The sequence below is a fragment of the Somniosus microcephalus genome, chromosome 17, assembly GCF_052327205.1.
Source record: "Somniosus microcephalus isolate GS21.2 chromosome 17, FLI_Smic_1.0, whole genome shotgun sequence".
Classification (NCBI taxonomy): domain Eukaryota; kingdom Metazoa; phylum Chordata; class Chondrichthyes; order Squaliformes; family Somniosidae; genus Somniosus; species Somniosus microcephalus.
This window is the reverse complement of record NC_141003.1, coordinates 60,834,611-60,853,922: the sequence shown is the minus strand read 5'-3', so window position 1 is coordinate 60,853,922 and position 19,312 is coordinate 60,834,611. Positions and strand designations below refer to the sequence as shown.

Genomic DNA, 19,312 nt, shown 5'->3' with positions numbered 1-19,312 from the left:
TACTCTCATACTCTATTTTCCCCCTCTTAATTAATCCCTTTGTCCTCCTTTGCTGAATCCTAAACTGCTCCCAATCCTCAGGTTTGCTGCTTTTTCTGGCCAATTTCTATGTTCTCTCCTTGGATCTTATGCTATCCCTAATTTCCCTTGTTAGCCGCAGTTGAGTCACCTTTTTTGTTTTATTTTTATGCCAAACAGGGATGAACAAATTCTTTAAATGTTTGCCATTGCCTATCCACCATCAACCCTTTAAGTAACATTCCCCAATCCATCCTAGCCAACTCGCACCTCATATCATCATAGTTTCCTTGATTTAAATTCAGGACCCTAGTCTCTGAGTCAACTACTTCACTCTCCATCTTAATGAATTCTATCATATTATGATCGCTCCTCCCCAAGGGGCCTCGCATAACAACGTTGCTAATTCATCCTTTCTCATTACATAATACCTAGTCTAAGATGGCCTGATCTCTAGTTGGTTCCTCGACATATTGGTCCAGGAAACCATCCTGTATACACTCTAGGAATTCCTCCTCCACAGTATTGTTACTAATTTGGTTAGCCCAATCTTACTCAAGATAAGGGTTGGCCTTTTAAAACTGAGATGAGGAATTTCTTCACTCAGAGGGTTGTGAATCTTTGGAATTCTCTCCCAAGGGTTGTGAATGCTGAGTCGTTGAGTATATTCAAGGCTAAGATAGATTGATTTTTGGACTCTAGCAGTATCAAGGGATATGGGGATCGGGCAGGAAAGTGGAGTTGAGGTTGAAGATCAGCCATGATCTTATTGAATGGTGGAGCAGGCTCAAGGGGCCTACTCCTGCTCCTAATTCTTATGTTATATATCTGGCTTCACAGTAGAAGTCACAAAAAACATACCGGAAATTGTGGGGAACCTAGGGTCTAATGAGAATGAGGAACTTAAAGTAATTAATAATAGTAAAGAAAAAGTACTGGAGAAATTAATAGGACTAAAAGCTGACAAATCCCCTGGACCTGATGGCTTACATCCTAGGGTTTTAAAAGAGATGGCTGCAGAGATAGTGAATGTGTTGGATTTGATTTTCCAGAATTCTCTAGATTCTAGAGGGGTCCACATGGGTTGGTAGGTAGCAAGTATAATCCCGCTGTTCAAGAAAGGAGGGAGAGAGAAAACAGGGAACTATAGATCAGTTGGCCTGACATCAGTAGTAGGGAAAATGCTAGAATCTATTATTAAGGACGTGGTAACATGGCACTTGGAAAATCACAATATGATTACGCAGTCATCAGGGTTTTATGAAAGGGAAACTGTGTTTGACAAATCTTAGAGTTTTTTGAGGGTGTATCTAGCAGGTTTACACCGTTGGTCCCTGTGTCTGCACCATTGGTTCCTATATCTGTGTTTGGGTTAGTGTATCTGCACCATTGGTCCCTATATCTGTGTTTGGGTTAGTGTATCTGCACCATTGGTCCCTATATCTGTGTTCAGGTTAGTGTATCTGCACCATTGGTTCCTATATCTGTGTTCAGGTTAGTGTATCTGCACCATTGTTCCTATATCTGTGTTCAGGGTGAGTGTATCTGCACCATTGGTTCCTATATCTATGTTCAGGGTGAGTATCTGCACCATTGGTTCCTATATCTGTGTTTGGGTTAGTGTATCTGCACCATTGGTTCCTATATCTGTGTTCAGGTTAGTGTATCTGCACCATTGGTCCCTGTATCTCTGTTCAGGTCAGTGTATCTGCACCATTGGTCCCTATATCTGTGTTCAGGTCAGTGTATCTGCACCATTGGTTCCTATATCTGTGTTTGGGTTAGTGTATCTGCACCATTGGTCCCTATATCTGTGTTCAGGTCAGTGTATCTGCACCATTGGTTCCTATATCTGTGTTTGGGTTAGTGTATCTGCACCATTGGTCCCTATATCTGTGTTCAGGTCAGTGTATCTGCACCATTGGTTCCTATATCTGTGTTTGGGTTAGTGTATCTGCACCATTGGTTCCTATATCTGTGTTCAGGGTGAGTATCTGCACCATTGGTTCCTATATCTGTGTTTGGGTTAGTGTATCTGCACCATTGGTTCCTGTATCTGTGTTTGGGTTAGTGTATCTGCACCAGTGGTTCCTATATCTGTGTTTGGGTTAGTGTATCTGCACCATTGGTTCCTATATCTGTGTTCAGGTCAGTGTATCTGCACCATTGGTTCCTATATCTGTGTTCAGGTCAGTGTATCTGCACCATTGGTTCCTGTATCTGTGTTTGGGTTAGTGTATCTGCACCATTGGTTCCTATATCTGTGTTAGGGTTAGTGTATCTGCACCATTGATCCCTGTATCTGTGTTAGGGTCAGTGTATCTGCACCATTGATCCCTGTATCTGTGTTAGGGTCAGTGTATCTGCACCATTGGTTCCTGTATCTGTGTTTGGGTTAGTGTATCTGCACCATTGATCCCTGTATCTGTGTTAGGGTCAGTGTATCTGCACCATTGGTTCCTGTATCTGTGTTTGGGTTAGTGTATCTGCACCATTGGTTCCTGTATCTGTGTTCAGGTTAGTGTATCTGCACCATTGATCCCTGTATCTGTGTTAGGGTCAGTGTATCTGCACCGTTCTTGTCCCCGAACTATACCAGCACATCACACTAGTGTTGGCTCCCAATGAACTTTCCGGGAAACAATACATCTACAGCTTGGTGAATAGAGGCATAACTTTAAGACCATGAACAAAAGGAGGAGGAGAGATTAGTAGAGTTTTTTTCCACACACAGGACTTTTAGGACATTTTAAATATTTATTCTCTGGATTTGGGTGACACTGGCAAGGCCAGATTTATTACTATAATAGCAAAATACTGTGGATGCTGGAAATCTGGAATAAAAACAGAAAATGCTGGAAATACTCAGCAGGCCAGGCAGCATCCGTGGAGAGAGAAACAGAGTTAACGTTTCAGGTCTGTGACCCTTCATCAGAACTGGAAAAAGCTGGAGATGTAACATATTAAGCAGGTGCAGAGACGGGGGGGGGGGTGGTGTTAGGAGGGGAGGAAGGAATAGAAAGAACATCCTGTACTTTTGTAAGAGGCAGGAAAGATAAAATGTTGCAAATGGGAATGGCAAAAATCATACTGCATGAAAAATGGGGGCCGGGATAATTATCTGAAATTGTTGAACTCAATGTTGAGTCCGGCAGGCTGTAAAGTGCCCAATTGAAAGATGAGGTGCTGTTCCTCGAGCTTACATTGAGCTTCATTGGAACAATGCAATAGCCCGAGGACAGAGAGATCAGAGTGGGAGTGAAGCGGTGAATTAAAGTGACAGGCGACCGGAAGCTCAGGGTCACCCGTACGGACTGAACGGAGGTGTTCCGCAAAGCGGTCGCCCAATCTGCGTTTGGTCTCCCCAATGTAGAGGAGACCACATCGTGAGCAGCGAATACAGTATATTAAATTGCAAGAAGTACAAGTAAATCACTGTTTCACCTGGAAGGGATGTTTGGGGCCCTGGACAGTGGGAAGGGAGGAGGTAAAAGGGCATGTGTTGCATCTCCTGCGCTTGCACAGGAAGGTCCCTTATACCTCCTCCCTTCCCACTGTCCAGGGCCCCAAACACCCCTTCCAGGTGAAACAGCGATTTACTTGTACTTCTTGCAATTTAGTATACTGTATTCGCTGCTCACGATGCGGTCTCCTCTACATTGGGGAGACCAAACGCAGATTGGGCGACCGCTTTGCAGAACACCTCCGTTCAGTCCGTAAGGGTGACCCTGAGCTTCCGGTCGCCTGTCACTTTAATTCACCGCTTCACTCCCACTCTGATCTCTCTGTCCTCGGGCTATTGCATTGTTCCAATGAAGCTCAACGTAAGCTCGAGGAACAGCAACTCATCTTTCAATTGGGCACTTTACAGCCTGCCGGACTCAACATTGAGTTCAACAATTTCAGATAATTATCCCGGCCCCCATTTTTCATGCAGTATGATTTTTGCCACTCCCATTTGCAACATTTTATCTTTCCTGCCTCTTACAAAAGTACAGGATGTTCTTTCTATTCCTTCCCCCCCCCTGTCTCTGCACCTGCTTAATATCTGTTACATCTCCAGCTTTTTCCAGTCCTGATGAAGGGTCCCAGACCTGAAACGTTAACTCTGTTTCTCTCTCCACGGATGCTGCCTGGCCTGCTGAGTATTTCCAGCATTTTCTATTGTTGTTCCAGATTTATTACTGATCCCTAGTTGCCCTCAGAAGGAGAAGTGAGAGTAACTGCCCTCAAGGCAGCATTCAACAGAGTACAGCACCAAGGCGGCCGAAAAAAGAAAGACTTGTATTCTAATAGTGCCTTTCACAATCTCAGGACATCCCAAACTGCTTTACAACCAATGAAGTGCAGTCACTTGTAATGTAGCAAATGATGCTGCCCTGCAAGCTCCCACCAACACCAATGAGATAAATTACCAGATTATTTGTGTTCGTGGTATTGGTTGAGGGATGAATTTTGGCCAGAGCACCGGGGAGAACACCTCTTCAAAATAGTGCCATGGGAACTTTTGCATCCACCTGAGAGGGCAGATGGGGCCTCGGTTTAATATCACATCTGAAAGGTGGCATCTCCAACAGTACAGCTCTCCCTCAGTACTGACCCTCCGACAGTGCAGCTCTGCCTCAGTACTGCCCCTCTGACAGTGCAGCGCTGCCTCAGTACTGCCCCTCTGACGGTGCAGCGCTGCCTCAGTACTGCCCCTCTGACAGTGCAGCGCTCCCTCAGTACTGACCCTCCGACAGTGCAGCTATCCCTCAGTACTGCCCATCCGACAGTGCAGCGCTGCCTCAGTACTGCCCCTCTGACAGTGCAGCACTCCCTCAGTACTGCCCCTCTGACAGTGCAGCTCTCCCTCAGTACTGACGCTCCGACAGTGCAGCTCTCCCTCAGTACTGACACTCCCACAGTGCAGCGCTGCCTCAGTACTGCCCCTCTGACAGTGCAGCGCTCCCTCAGTACTGCCCCGTGACAGTGCAGCACTGCCCCTCTGACAGTGCAGCGCTGCCTCAGTACTGACACTCCGACAGTGCAGCGCTCCCTCAGTACAGACTCTCCGACAGTACAGCTCTCCCTCAGTACTGACCCTCCGACAGTGCAGCTCTCCCTCAGTACTGACCCTCTGACAGTGCAGCTCTCCCTCAGTACTGACCCTCCGACAGTGCAGCGCTCCCTCAGTACTGCCCTTCCCACAGTACAGCGCTCCCTCAGTACTGCCCCTCCGACAGTGCAGCGCTCCCTCAGTACTGCCCGTGACAGTGCCGCGCTGCCTCAGTACTGCCCCTCTGACAGTGCAGCTCTCCCTCAGTACTGACCCTCTGACAGTGCAGCTCTCCCTCAGTACTGACCCTCTGACAGTGCAGCTCTCCCTCAGTACTGACCCTCCGACAGTGCAGCGCTCCCTCGGTACTGCCCTTCCCACAGTACAGCGCTCCTTTAATACTGTCCCTCCGACAGTGCAGCGCTCCCTCAGTACTGCCCCTCTGACAGTGCAGCGCTCCCTCAGTACTGCCCCTCTGACAGTGCAGCCCTCCCTCAGTACTGCCCCTCTGACAGTGCAGCGCTGCCTCAGTACTGCCCCTCTGACAGTGCAGCTCTCCCCCTCAGTACTGACCCTCTGACAGTGCAGCTCTCCCTCAGTACTGACCCTCTGACAGTGCAGCTCTCCCTCAGTACTGCCCTTCCCACAGTACAGCGCTCCCTCAGTACAGCCCCTCCGACAGTGCAGCGCTCCTTTAATACTGTCCCTCCGACAGTGCAGCGCTCCCTCAGTACTGCCCCTCTGACAGTGCAGCCCTCCCTCAGTACTGCCCCTCTGACAGTGCAGCGCTGCCTCAGTACTGCCCCTCTGACAGTGCAGCACTGCCCCTCTGACAGTGCAGCGCTGCCTCAGTACTGCCCCTCTGACAGTGCAGCGCTCCCTCAGTACTGCCACTCTGACAGTGCAGCACTGTCTGCAGTACTGCATTGAAGTGTCAGCCTAGATTATGTGCTCAAATCTCTGACTCAGAGGGGAGAGTGCTAACACTGATCCACGGCTAACACCTAAAAACAGGAGGAAAACTGAAGTCAATGTGAGACAAAGGGAAAACCCTCCAGCAACTGGAATCATACCAGATGCGGAGGAAGATGGTTGTGGCTGTCAGGCCAATCATCACAGCCCCAGGACATCACTGCAGGAGTTCCACAGGGAAGCATCATCGATCCAACCATTTTCAATTGATGGTCACAGCACAGCCTGGAGCTGATGATTACACAGTGCGATCGAGAGAGAGTGGACGCTGCACAGTGACCGGGAGCTGATGATTCCACAGTACACAGGGAACGAAACCCAATGGCATTTTTTTGTGGCTGCATCTCTCCTGATTTTCTTATTTTTGCAGCACTTGTCTTCGAGTTCCCTGCTGATGTCCTCGAGCCTGTCACACCATCGGCGGTCACAGTGCGTTTATCTTCATGAGGCAGCAGTTGGATCTACTCTGAATCTGAGTCTGGACACAGACAGCAGCACAACCTCCACTCCCTCCAGTGGTGTCATGGGACGAAAGAGCACAAGCACCTTGTACAGCCAATTCCAGACATCGGAGAGCGAACATAGGTAGGGAATAACTCCACACTGGGACTATAGGAAAACAGGGAATAACTCCACACTGGGACTATAGGAAAACAGGGAATAACTCCACACTGGGACTATAGGAAAACAGGGAATAACTCCACACTGGGACTGTGTTTCAGCAGCTCTTATTCCTGCCAACTTATCTAGATTTTTCACTAAGAGTGATGTTAACTATTTATACAATGTTTAATTTATTGCTAAGAATGCTGTAGCGGTGCCGTATCATGGCCCCAGTCAGCTGGTTGTTTGAGGTACAAGAGATATTTCAGCTGCTGATACATCCGAGCCAAACAGTGGGAGTTGTGTTTGTCCATTGTTGGCCGTTGTTCCCTGTATGTTGGTGTTAGATCATTAGGCTACTCAGAAATCACTGTTCACATCTTGCCCAATTTTGATTGCCCAATTATTGATCCAAGGAAAAGGCTCCTTATAACATAGGAACCAGGAGTAGGTCATTTAACCCCTCGAGCCTGTTCCGCCATTCAGTGAGATCAAGGCTGATCTGTGACCTAACTCCGCCTTTGCCCCATATCCCTTAATGCCGTTGATTAACAAAAATGATCAATCTCCGATTTAAAATTAACAATTGATCAAGCATCAGTTGCTGTTTGCAGAAGAGAGTTCCAAACTTCTACCACCCTTTGTGTGTAGAAGTGTTTCCGAATTTCACTCCTGAAAGGTCTGGCTCTAATTTTTAGACTATGCCCCCAGTCCTAGACTCCCCAACCAGTGGAAATAGTTTCTCTCTATCGGGAGAGGCGATGGAAATCCCACCTATTCTCTGTAAAATGGATTAAAGTACTGAGGGGTTAAGTGTTACACATAGGCTGCATTCATCCGGACAGGGTACAGAACAAGACACTGCTTTCGGTTCATAAGGGACTGGTCTACTTTCAGAAACTGCAGCATATCCTTGAGTAATTATTGGGAAAGTCTGAAGTGTAACACTCTGCTCAAGAGATGCACCATCAGTATGATACAGCAAGGCAGTGATCACAGCACTGATAGAGAAAAACTTCTAACTGCTGCAGCGAGAGTGTTACTTGTGTTGGATCACGGACAATTCCGTGAATGCACTGTTTCTAAGCATACTTTGAGGCTTGAGCATTCTGTTAGTGTCCTTTTCTGGACTCACGTTTGTGTTGTGTCTCCAGGTCATACGAGGGAATCCTTTACAAGAGGGGCGCTTTACTAAAAGCCTGGAAACCACGCTGGTTCGTGCTCGATAAAACCAAACATCAGGTAACACGAGTATAATAGAATATGAGAGAAAACTAGCAAGAAATATAAAAGCAGATTGTAAGAGTTTCTACAAGTATGTAAAAAGGAAAAGAGCAGTAAAAGTAAACGTTGGTCCCTTAGAGGCTGAGACAGGAGAAATTATTATGGGGAATAAGGAAATGGCAGAAACGTTTAACAAATATTTTGTATCTGTCTTCACAGTAGAAGACACAAAAAGCATACCAAAAATGGTGGGGAGCCAAGGGTCTAATGAGGGTGAGGAACTTAACATAATTAATATAAGTAGAGGAAAGGTACTAGCGAAACTAATGGGACTAAAAGCCGACAAATCCCCTGAACCTGACGGCCTACATCCTAGGGTTCTAAAAGAGGTGGCTGAAGAGACAGTGGAGGCATTTATTTTGATCTTCCAAAATTCCCTAGATTCTGGAATGGTCCCAGCGGATTGGAAGGTCACAAATGTAACACCGCTATTCAAGAAAGGAGGGAGAGAACATAAGAAATAGGAGCAGGAATAGGCCACTTGAGCCTGCTCCGCCATTCAATAAGATCATGATTGATCTTGGGCTCAAAGCCACTTCCCAGCCTGCTCCCCATAACCCTTCACTCCCTTATCTTGCAAAAATTTGTCCATCTCCACTTTAAATGTATTTAATAATCCAGCCTCCACAGCTCTCGGGGGCAGAGAATTTCACAGACTTACAACCCTCTGAGAGAAGAAATTCCTCTTCATCTCAGTTCTAAAAGGGCGACCCTTTATTCTAAAACTGTGCCCCCGAATTCTAGATTTCCCCACGAGGGGAAACATCCTCTCTGCATCTACCTTGTCGAGCCCCCTCAGTATAAGATCACCTCTCATTCTTCTGAATTCCAATGAGTATAGGCCCAGCTTGCTCAACCTCTCTTCATAAGTCAACCCTCTCATCTCTGGAATTAACCTAGTGAATCATCTCTGAACTGCCTCCAATGCAAGTATATCCTTCCTTAAATAAGGAGACCAAAACTGTACGCAGTACTCAAGGTGTAGTCTCACCAATACCTTGTACAGTTGTAGCAGGACTTCCCTGCTTTTATACTCCAACTCCCTTGAAATAAAGGCCAACATTCCATTTGCCTTTTTGATTATTTGCTGTACCTGCATGCTAACTTTTTGTGTTTCATGCACCAGGACCCCCAGGTCCCTCTGAACTGTAGCATTTTGTAATCTCTCTCCATTTAAATAATAGTTTGCTTTTTTATTTTTCCTGCCAAAGTGGATAACGTCGCACTTTCCCACATTATACTCCATCTGCCACATGTTTGCCCACTCACTTGACCTGTCTATATCCCTTTGCAGATTCTTTGAGTCTTCTGCATAACTTGCTTTCATCTGCAAATTTGGCTACATTATACTCGATCCCTTCATCCAAGTCATTAATGTAGATTGTAAATAGTTGCGGCCCCAGCACCGATCCCTGTGGCTCCCCACTAGTTACCGTTTGCCAATCGGAAAATGACCCATTTATCCCGACTCTCTGCTTTCTGTTAGTTAGCCAGTTCTCTGTCCATGCTAACATATTACCCCCAATACCGTGAGCTCTTATCTTATGCAGTAGCCTTTTGTGTGGCACCTTATCGAATGCCTTCTGGAAATCCAAATACACTACATCTACTGGCTCACCCTTATCCAACCTGCTCGTTACATCCTCAAAGAACTCCAGCAAATTTGTTAAACATGATTTCCCTTTCATAAAACCATGCTGACTCTGCTTGACTGCATTATGATTTTCCAAATGCCCTGCTACAGCTTCCCTAATGAAGGATTCCAGCATTTTCCCAACAACAGATGCTCGGCTAACTGGCCTATAGTTTCCTGCTTTCTGTCTCCTTCCTTTTCTTAAATAGAGGTTACATTTGCGGTTTTCCAATCCGCTGGGACGTCTCCAGAGTCTAGGGAATTTTGGTGTATTGCAACCAATGCATCCACTATCTCTGCAGCCACTTCTTTTAAGACCCTGGGATGCAGGCCATCTGGTCCAGGGGACTTGTCGTCTTTTAGTCCCATTATTTTACCAAGTACTATTTCCTTAGTGATAGTGATAGTCTTTAGTTCCCCCCTCCCTGTGGCCCCTTGATTATCCATTATTAGGATGTTGTTAGTGTCTTCTACCGTGAAGACAGATACAAAATATTTGTTCAGAGTCTCTGCCATTTCCCCGTTCCCCATTATTAATTCCCCAGTCTCATCCTCTAAGGGACCAACATTTACTTTAGCTACTCTCTTCCGTTTTATATACCTGTAGAAGCTCTTACAATCTTTTTTAATATTTCTTGCCAGTTTACTCTCATAATTCATCTCCTTTTTTTAGTCATCCTTTGCTGGTTTTTAAAAATTTCCAAATCCTCTGGTCTCCCACCAATCTTGGCAACATTGTATGCCTTCGTTTTCAATTTGATACCATCCTTTACTTTCTTAGTTAGCCACGGATGTTGCTCCCTTCTCTTAAAATCAATCTTTCTCACTGGAATATATTTTGTTGAGAGTTATGAAATATCTCCTTAAATGTCCGCCACTGCATTTCAACTGTCTTACCCTTTAATTTATTTTTCCAGTCCACTTTAGAAAAAACAGGGAACTACAGGCCAGTTAGCCTGACATCAGTCATCGGGAAAATGCTGGAATCCATTGTTAACGAAGTGGTATCAAGTCACTTAGAAAATCATAACATGGTTTTATGAAAGGGAAATCGTGTTTGACAAATTTATTAGCGGTTTTTGAGGATGTAACTAGCAGGGTAGATAAGGGGGAACCAGTGGATGTAGTATATTTGGATTTCCACAAGGCATTCGATAAGGTGCCACATAAAAGGTTACTGCACAAGATTAGGGCTCATGGGGTTGGGGGTAATATAGTAGCATGGATAGAGGATTGGTTAACAGGCAGAAAGCAGAGAGTAGGGATAAACGGATCTTTTTCAGGTTGGCAGGCTGTAACCAGTAGGGTACTGCAAGGATCAAGTGTTGGGGCCTCAGCTATTTACAATCTGTATTAATGACCTAGATGAAGGGGCCGAGTGTAATGTATCCAAGTTTGTTGTTGATACAAAGCTAGCTGGGACAGTAAGCTATGAGGAGAACACAGAGTCTGCAAAGGGATATAGATAGACTGAGTGAGTGGGCAGTAAGGTGGCAGATGGAGTATAATGTAGGGAAATGTGAGGTTATTCACTTTGGTAGGAAGAATAGAAAAACAGAATATTTTTTTAAATGGTGAGAAACTTTTAAATGTTCAAAGAGATTTGTGTGTCCTCGTGCAAGAAACACAGAAAGCTAGCATGCAGATACAGCAAGCAATAAGGAAGGCAAATGGCATGTTGGCCTTTATTGCAAGGGGGTTGGAGTATAAGAGTAAGGAAGTCTTGCTACAAATGTACAGGGCCTTGGTGAGACCACACCTGGAGCACTGCGCACAGTTTTGGTCTCCTTATCTAAGGAAGGATATACTTGCCTTGGAGGCAGTGCAACGAAGGTTCACTAGATTGATTCCTGGGCTGAGGGCTGTCCTATGATGGGAGATTGTGTAGAATGGGCCTACACTCTCTGGAGTTTAGAAGAATGAGAGGTGATCTCATTGAAACATACAAGATTCTGAAGGGGATTGACAGGGTAGATGCTGAGAGGTTGTTTCCCCTGGCTGGAGTGTCTAGAACTAGGGGGCGTAGTCTCAGGATAAGGGGTAGGCCATTTAAGACTGAGATGAGGAGGAATTTCTTCACTGAGGGTTGTGAATCTTTGGAATTCTCTGCCCCAGAGTGCTGTGAATGCTGAATCTTTGAGTATATTCAAGGCTGAGATAGATAGATTTTTGGACTCTCGGGGAATCAAAGGATATGGGGAAAGTGGAGTTGAGGTCGATGATCTTATTGAATGGTGGAGCAGGCTCGAGGGGCCGTATGGCCTACTCCTGCTCGCTCTTATGTTCTTCTAATCTAAATGGTCCTATTTTGAGGGTATGCAAGAGCAGAGGGGCCTGGGGGTGCATATTCACAAATCTTTGAAGGTGGCAGGGCAAGTTGATAAGGCAGTTAAGAAAGCGTATGGGATACTTGGCTTTGTAAATAGGGGCCTTGAATACAAAAACAAGGAAGTCATGCTAAACCTTTACAAACCTCTGGTTAGACCTCAGCTGGAGTATTGTGTACAATTCTGGGCACCAAACTTTAGGAAGTATGTCATGGCCCTAGAGAGGGTACAGAGGAGGTTTACCAGGGATGGGGGACTTCCGTTATGTGGGGAGGTTGGAGAAGCTGGGATTGTTATCCTTAGAGCATATATGGTTATGGGAAGACCAAACAGGTATTCAAAATGATGAGGGGTTTTGATGGAGCAAGTAGGGATGAACTGTTTCCTCTGGCAAGTGGGCCGGTAACCAGAGGTCACTGATTTAAAATAATTGGCAAAAGAACTAGAGAGGAAATGAGAAATGTCTTCACGCAGAGGGTTGTTGAGATCTGGAATGCATTACCTGAAAAGGTGGTAGAATCAGATTCCATAGGAACTTTCAAAATTGGACATGTACTTGAAGAGGACTAATTTTGCAAGGTTATGGGGAAAAAGCTGGGGTGTGGGACTAATTGGAGAGCTCTTTCAAAGAGCCGGCACAGGCATGACGGGCTGAATGGCCTCCTACTGTGCTGTATAAGATTCTATAAAACACAACCTGGACGGAGAGTTCAAACACAGCACAGGCGGAGAATGCATGGGTCACCTGCCCCACCTCCACCTTGTTTGGGGTGTGGTGTGTCTCCTGGGAGTCTAAGGAGGAGAGATGGTGTCATACAAACCAATGCCAGGATTCAACACTGCTTGGCTGGGAATATCCAGAAATCTTGTGCTATCTTTTGCAGTTGAGATATTACGACAGTAAATCAGACACCGATATGAAGGGGATTGTGGATCTCGCAGATGTGGAATCTGTTACTCTAGGAACGGCAGCAATGGGAGCCCCCAAAAACATTGAGGAAAAAGCCTTCTTCGATGTGAGTCTCTATCAGCAATACCTCAAGTCTTAAATGTCGAGATGACGGGCTGTGTGCAAACTGAAACTGACTGTTCTATATTTTACTTTGTAGCTGAAGACAACAAAAAGAGTTTACAACTTCTGTGCCCAGGACAGCCAGAATGCCCAGCAGTGGATTGATAAAATACAGAGCTGTTTATCCGATGCGTGAGCGCCTTGCACTGCAGGCATTGGCCATGTACCGCTGGGTATAGAGCTTGGATCACCTGGATCTCTGTCACTAACGGACAGCGACTGTTGTATTAAAAATGCAAGAGCCAGAACATTATGGGAACTTGTGACTACTCGGCCATCCAATCACAGAGTCCAGAAGAAATGAGGGAGAATGGTGATTGAATGTCCTGCTGCCCACATCCAGCATTGATGTACTTCTGCATTTGTTGGTGATTTTCCGTTTGAGAGTCAGGAGATGCTTGGCAAGATGGTGGAGAGAGAGCTTGTTGCACACATCACCACTAAAGATGATTACAGGTTAGAATGAGTATGAAGCAAAAACTAAACCCTTTAACCCTTTTTGCTCAGGGCCTTTCACACACAGTAAGGTTTCCTCTGCTCTTGGCTCTGGACTAATTTGTGTGTTTAATTCCGTTGCCATTTTCAGTAGAACTTTAGTGGCCAAGCTCCTGAGACTAGGGTTGATATTCTAGATCAGCAACTCATTGCCCAAATGCCACAGCCTACAAACCTCTTTCACCAACTTAGTTTTAAAGTTCCAGCAAAGCTTCAGCCAAATCCATTGGATTAGTTGCTTGCTCTCGGAGAGCGGAAGTGGATCAATGGTCAGTCATTTCAGCCGCCTTTATTATAGACCTTGTGAAATGTTTATAATCGGTGTTTGCAACCTGTGCACTTCTACTCATTGTGTGATGCTACAACCCTGTCAGTCTGTACAGAATTAGTGCAGGGCAGCGGGAGCATCGAGGTAAATCAGTGAGCAAGGCATCGGATGGTGTGGGGCTGCAGTCCCGGAGTGTGAATCAAGGCATCTCCAGAGGGGAACGTGTAAAGTCTCTCGCCTTGAGCCGAATACTTTACAGAAAAGGTAGGCCAAAAAAAAGGAGACAACCTGCTGTTTACAAATTGATGTGGGAATAATATTTGCTCAGGTCTGATTTTAGATGGGTCAGTGTGCTCTGAGTGAAATCACTCTCCTACACATCAGGAATGCTGCAGAAATCTGTAGCCAATTTTGTCAAGAAGAAAACTGCAGCCACTTGCAGCCTGCGTGGACAGGAGAGGGTTAAAGGTACAGGATTGTGTGATTGTTCACTGAGCAGCTCTGTGAGAGAGTATTAATGTTCCTTTAAAGTGACTAGAGCCCTTCAAACTGTAAGGGCAGCAGTAGGGCAGTGAGGGATGTGCTTGTGTGATTAGTTCTATATTAACTTATGCAATAAGGGGCAGGGGTTGGCAAGTGGTATATGCTCAGTGCGTTTACAGAGACAGCTGTGATGGGTTATGTGCAGCAGGGCTGGGCTGACCCACACCTTTCCCAGGCTGCTCACTTCCCACACCCCTCTCTCCTCTCTTCCCCCCCACACCCCCACATTGGGTCACGCTGAGAGGGGAGGTGGGGAGGGGCAGCCAAGGAGGGGAGGGGCTTCCAGCTCTCACGGGCGGCTGCACAGAAACATCACAGCTGTGAGGTTATTTTTAGCAGTGTTGTAGCTTTGATTCTGCTGTTAGTGATGTACAGCTGTACATAGTTTAATCCTTGTTCTATTTATGCAACAGCTTCCTAGATATCAGTGTACAGGTCGGATGATATTTACAAATTGTTGTGTATCCACATGTATTGTAATTGCATCTTTTCCAATGCTGTCTATTTGAAGAAAGTAATGTCATTGAGCCAGCAGTACACTGACGGGTGTCTCTACATTGTGTCTGTCGCCAAAACACTGCAATTAGGGCTTCATAAGCATGTCTGCTCAGCCTTGGGCAGCTGAAGGCTGCTAGAGCAGCAGGAAGCAGCGATTGCCACTAGTTCCAGAGTTCAGGTTGGGGCGGTTCAAAAGATGATCATCACCATCCTGGACTACAGCAGGTAGAGTCTTAGTCATGTCTTTGACTGGTGGACACCCAATTGTCACACCCAACTGTTAGCTCTCAACAAATCTGTCTCATACACACAAAAGTCCATATTTTGGGGTTGAATTGAATGAAACTGGTGGGCATTCACCCCTGTGACTCAGAGACTGCGAGAGGTCGAGACTGCGTTCAGACATGCTCGGGCTGTTTCAATATATGGTTTCCAAATACAAACAGTAAAGGCATCTTAACCTGTTGTTTAGTGTTAATATTGTGGTTGCCAATTTAGGAATATTGATACTAGAATCTGTTTCACAAGTTCATGCTCTCTCTCGCTGTCATTTGTTCACTGTCTGTCCAAATGGCACTCTGCCTGACTGTTTTGAACAATTTCTGTACATTTCTGTCTCACTGTCCTGTTTTACAATATCCTAAGCTCTGAAATGTTGCCTGTAGTCCTTGTGCTGTCAGATCCCTGATCAGATTCTGTTAAATATACACGTTTCCAGCTGTTAACTGCTACCATTCACAGTCATTTCTGCAGTGCCCAGACTGGCTATGATGGAGACCTGAGAGCTATTGCTGGGGCCTCACAGTTTCAGATTCTGCAAGGTGTGAGATGTGCTTGTGCTGGTTTCATTGTTGAAAGACACTGCCCTTAAAACACAGCTGAATATTTCAGCCTTTTGATATGAAACAATGCAGAAGATTTAGCAAGGAAACTTCCTGTTCTAAAAAGGAAGTGATTAAGCCAAATGTTCCCAATGTCACACAGTGTTTGAATGTATTCTGGAGCCTGAAAGGACTGAGTATAATCTGATGAATGAAATCTGCTTCTAAATTAAAGGGTGCTTCATTAATATTGGGGTGAGGTGGGGGGGTGGCTGGAGTGAGAGAAAGTGGCCCTTCACTCCCAGTTAATGTGCCTCAGCACCATCTTGCTCAAGAGGCTGCTTCACTCGGGCCTTGTCTCACTCACTGTCACACTGCACTGGTTGTTGCATGTAGAATGCACTGGGAATAAAACCAGAACGTGCTGTAAATGCCCACAGATCTGTCTAATGAATGGTCTATACCTGAAACATTCGTCTGTATTTTATTTTCTAGGTAGATTCAGAGCTGATATGTATTTCCAGCATTTGCAGTTTATTTCCTTTTTACCAGAATTCACCAGGATTTGTGAATCTGCTGCTGCACCAAATCAGCACCTTCACTGTAAATAATAGGGTCTGAGCAACATCAAGGAGTTTCCAATATCGCCCCCTCCTCCACAGCCCCTGCGGGTTACTGACATGGCGGTAGGACCTCGAGAGTTCCACCTTGCGGTTGATGATTTGCTCCAACCTAATATCACTTATTTTTAAATGAACAGGTTTTTAAATGAAGTTTTAAATATTTGCCCCATTTGTCAAGGTGACCTTTCTATCCAGTGACGCCATCCAGCACGTGCTAGATATTTATAGCAAGGGTCATGTGCAGAATAAAGCTTCCTTCATTTTTCCCAGTTAAAATTCCCAGGGCAGGTACAGCACGGATTCGATACAGAGTAAAGCTCCCTCTGCACTGTCCCATCAAACACTCCCCGGGCAGGCACAACATGGGTTATATACAGATTAACGCTCCCTCTGCACTGTCCCATCAAACACTCCCTGGGCAGGTACATCACAGGTTAGATACAGAGTAACGCTTATTCTACATTTTTACAATGACATGCATTATCCCAAGCTGAGAATTCCTATCATCCACTAACCACACCAATATCACATTCCCATTTCCCACATCAGTTATTTGGGCCTACTTGGTTATCGGGAAATTATGTTTCTGTTTTTTTTTGCTGTGGACTATGCCCAGCTGGTACTGGACTGTGGAAAACCATTTCATTTAAGACCAGTACAGGAGGCTGAAAGGTGAGACTTGGCAGGATTGAGACCCAGGTCCTGGTCTGACAGGGCAGTGCACTGTTCCATTGCATCACACTGTCTAGATTCCACAGCTGGTAACTCATGGTAGAGCGTTGAGCCCTGCGAAGACGGGAAGATGGAAAAGGCCTTCTCCCCCATCCCTTCCCCAAAGGGATTGGGAGCAGAGGTGAATCTGCTGACTAACATCAGAGCTGCACCTGGTATGGTTGAATCTTACACTGCTTCATCACAAGGGCTGCACCTGGTATGGTCGAAGCACTCTCACTTGGATCTATGCCGTGCCCAGGTCATTCGGATTGGGAGTAACTCTCCTTGCCTGTCCCCAACAGTGAAAATGCTGATCAGAATTATTTGAACAGACAGATCCAACTGAGACTTTAGCCCCCTTCCATATGATCCAGGGAGTGACTGTAGCCCCCTTCCATATGATCCAGGGAGTGACTGTAGCCCCCTTCTCTGTAGAACTTACTGATTAAAGTTACCTAGAGCTGCAGCTACTTGACGAGCTGGTAATCAGCAGAAACATGCAAATTGCCCAGTTAGTGTCCATTTTCAAGATCCCAGTGCTCATTGCTGGGTCCTTCTCCTGTTGGTCACTGGTGAGTATGATTTCAGGGATCTGACAGCAGGGAGGCAGAGCAGGCGAAGCAGCATCTCGTTCAACATTTTGTATGAAATATTTTGGCATATTGAGCCATTCATTGTGGATTTCTAAACTCCTCTGTTTGGGGCTGTGTTTAGTTTAAAAAGTTACAAATATTTTCTTTTCTTCGTTCCTTCTCGCATTTAAATCCATTTTACTTTTGCCCCAAGCTTTTAACTTTGAAAATGCTTTTATTTGAAATATGAAAAAGATAATTCTTTGTACATAGTCTCAATTTAAAATTCTTGTATAAAGATGGATGAAAGTCCAAATTGTAAAATACAGTAACCATGTAGAGTTTGGGATTTCTATTAGAGTCTGTACATTGTGGTCTCCATACAGAGTCCTGTATTGTGCTTAGAAAAAGAGATAACTGAAATTTAATAAAATATATATTAAACTATTACTTTTGGAACTTTTTTTTAACAATGAGTGGGGTGGGGGAGTTGGTGTCAGCTGAGGCTCAGTGGGTAGCACTCTCGCCTCTGAGTGAGAAAGTCATGGGTTCAAGTTCCACACCAGGGACTTGAGCACAATAATCCAGCCCGACTCCAGTTTAGTGCTGAGGGAGTACTGCAGTGTCGGATGAGACGTTAAACCGAGGCTCCGACTGCTTTCTCAGGTGGACGTAAAAGATCCCATGGCATTATTTGAAGAGGAGTAGGGGAGTTATCCCTCAATCAACATCACTAAAACAAATTACCTGCTCATTGTCTGGTTGCTGTTTGTGCCATAGTTCCTACATTACAAAATGACAACACTTCAAAAAGTACTTAATTGGCTGTAAAGCGCTTTGGGACATCCTGAGGTCGTGAAAGACGCCATAGAAATGCAAGTCTTTTCATTTGAGGGTGCGGATGAGTCTGCGTGCGTGAGGGTATGTGCATGCGAGCGAGCTTGTGTGCGTGTGTTTCTTTTGTAGCTTTGGGGGCACCTCTTTGATTTTTGCTGTGTTTGAAGCAGTGGTTTATTTCACTAAAAGTGCCCGAGCTGACCGCGACCCCCATAAACTGGACAGAAAAGCGATAACAGTACCCTTAAGGTGACCGCCACTCTCTGTGCACAGTATCTTCAGCATCCAAATTCACCGCTGCTACCCCAACCCCTGCTATCCAGCATCTCCCATAACTATGTAGGTTCGATAGGAAACAGGAACAGGAGGCCATTCAGCCCCTCGAGCCTGTTCCACCATTCAATTAGATTGTGGCTAATCTGTATCTTAACTCCATCTACCCGCCTTGGTTCCATAACCCTTAGTACCCTTGCCTAATAAAAATCTATCAATCTTAGTTTTGAAAAAGAGTGTTCCAGATTTCCACCACCCTTTGTGAGAATAAATTCTTCCTGACATCACCCTGAACCGCCCAGCTCTAATTTTAAGGTTATGCCACCTTATGCTGGACTTCCCTACCAGAGGAAATCGTTTCTCTCTACCACCCTATCAAATCCTTTTAATCATTGTAAACACTTCAATTAAATCACCCCTTAATCTTCTATACACAAGGGAATACAACCCAAGCGTAAACAACCTGTCCTCATAATTTAACTCTTTTAGCCCCGGTATCATTCTGATAAATCTGCACTGCAACCCCTCCAAGGCCAATATTTCTTTCCTGAGGTGCGGTGCCCAGAACTGAACGGGGTACTCCAGATGGGGTCTGACCAAGGCTCTCCACAGCTGAAGAATCACATCCTCCCCTTTGTATTCCAGCCCTCTTGAGTATAAAGCCATATTGATTACTCTTTGTACCTGTCCACTAGCTTTTAATGATTTATATACATGGACA

The 19,312-nt window shown here is 45.4% G+C and overlaps 1 protein-coding gene across 1 annotated transcript in view; it reads left to right on the top strand.

Annotated features, from left to right (window-relative positions):
• The window catches only part of sbf1 (SET binding factor 1), a 97,305-nt gene extending 79,374 nt beyond the window's left edge, over positions 1 to 17,931 (top strand). Inside the window, exons 35-38 of the mRNA XM_086010941.1 lie at positions 6,399 to 6,613; positions 7,786 to 7,873; positions 12,760 to 12,891; positions 12,985 to 17,931. Of these exons, the coding sequence (XP_085867067.1) occupies positions 6,399 to 6,613; positions 7,786 to 7,873; positions 12,760 to 12,891; positions 12,985 to 13,083 (534 nt within the window). The 3' untranslated portion in view covers positions 13,084 to 17,931. The remainder of the gene's footprint in view (positions 1 to 6,398; positions 6,614 to 7,785; positions 7,874 to 12,759; positions 12,892 to 12,984) is intronic.
• Positions 17,932 to 19,312: the final 1,381 nt, after the last annotated feature.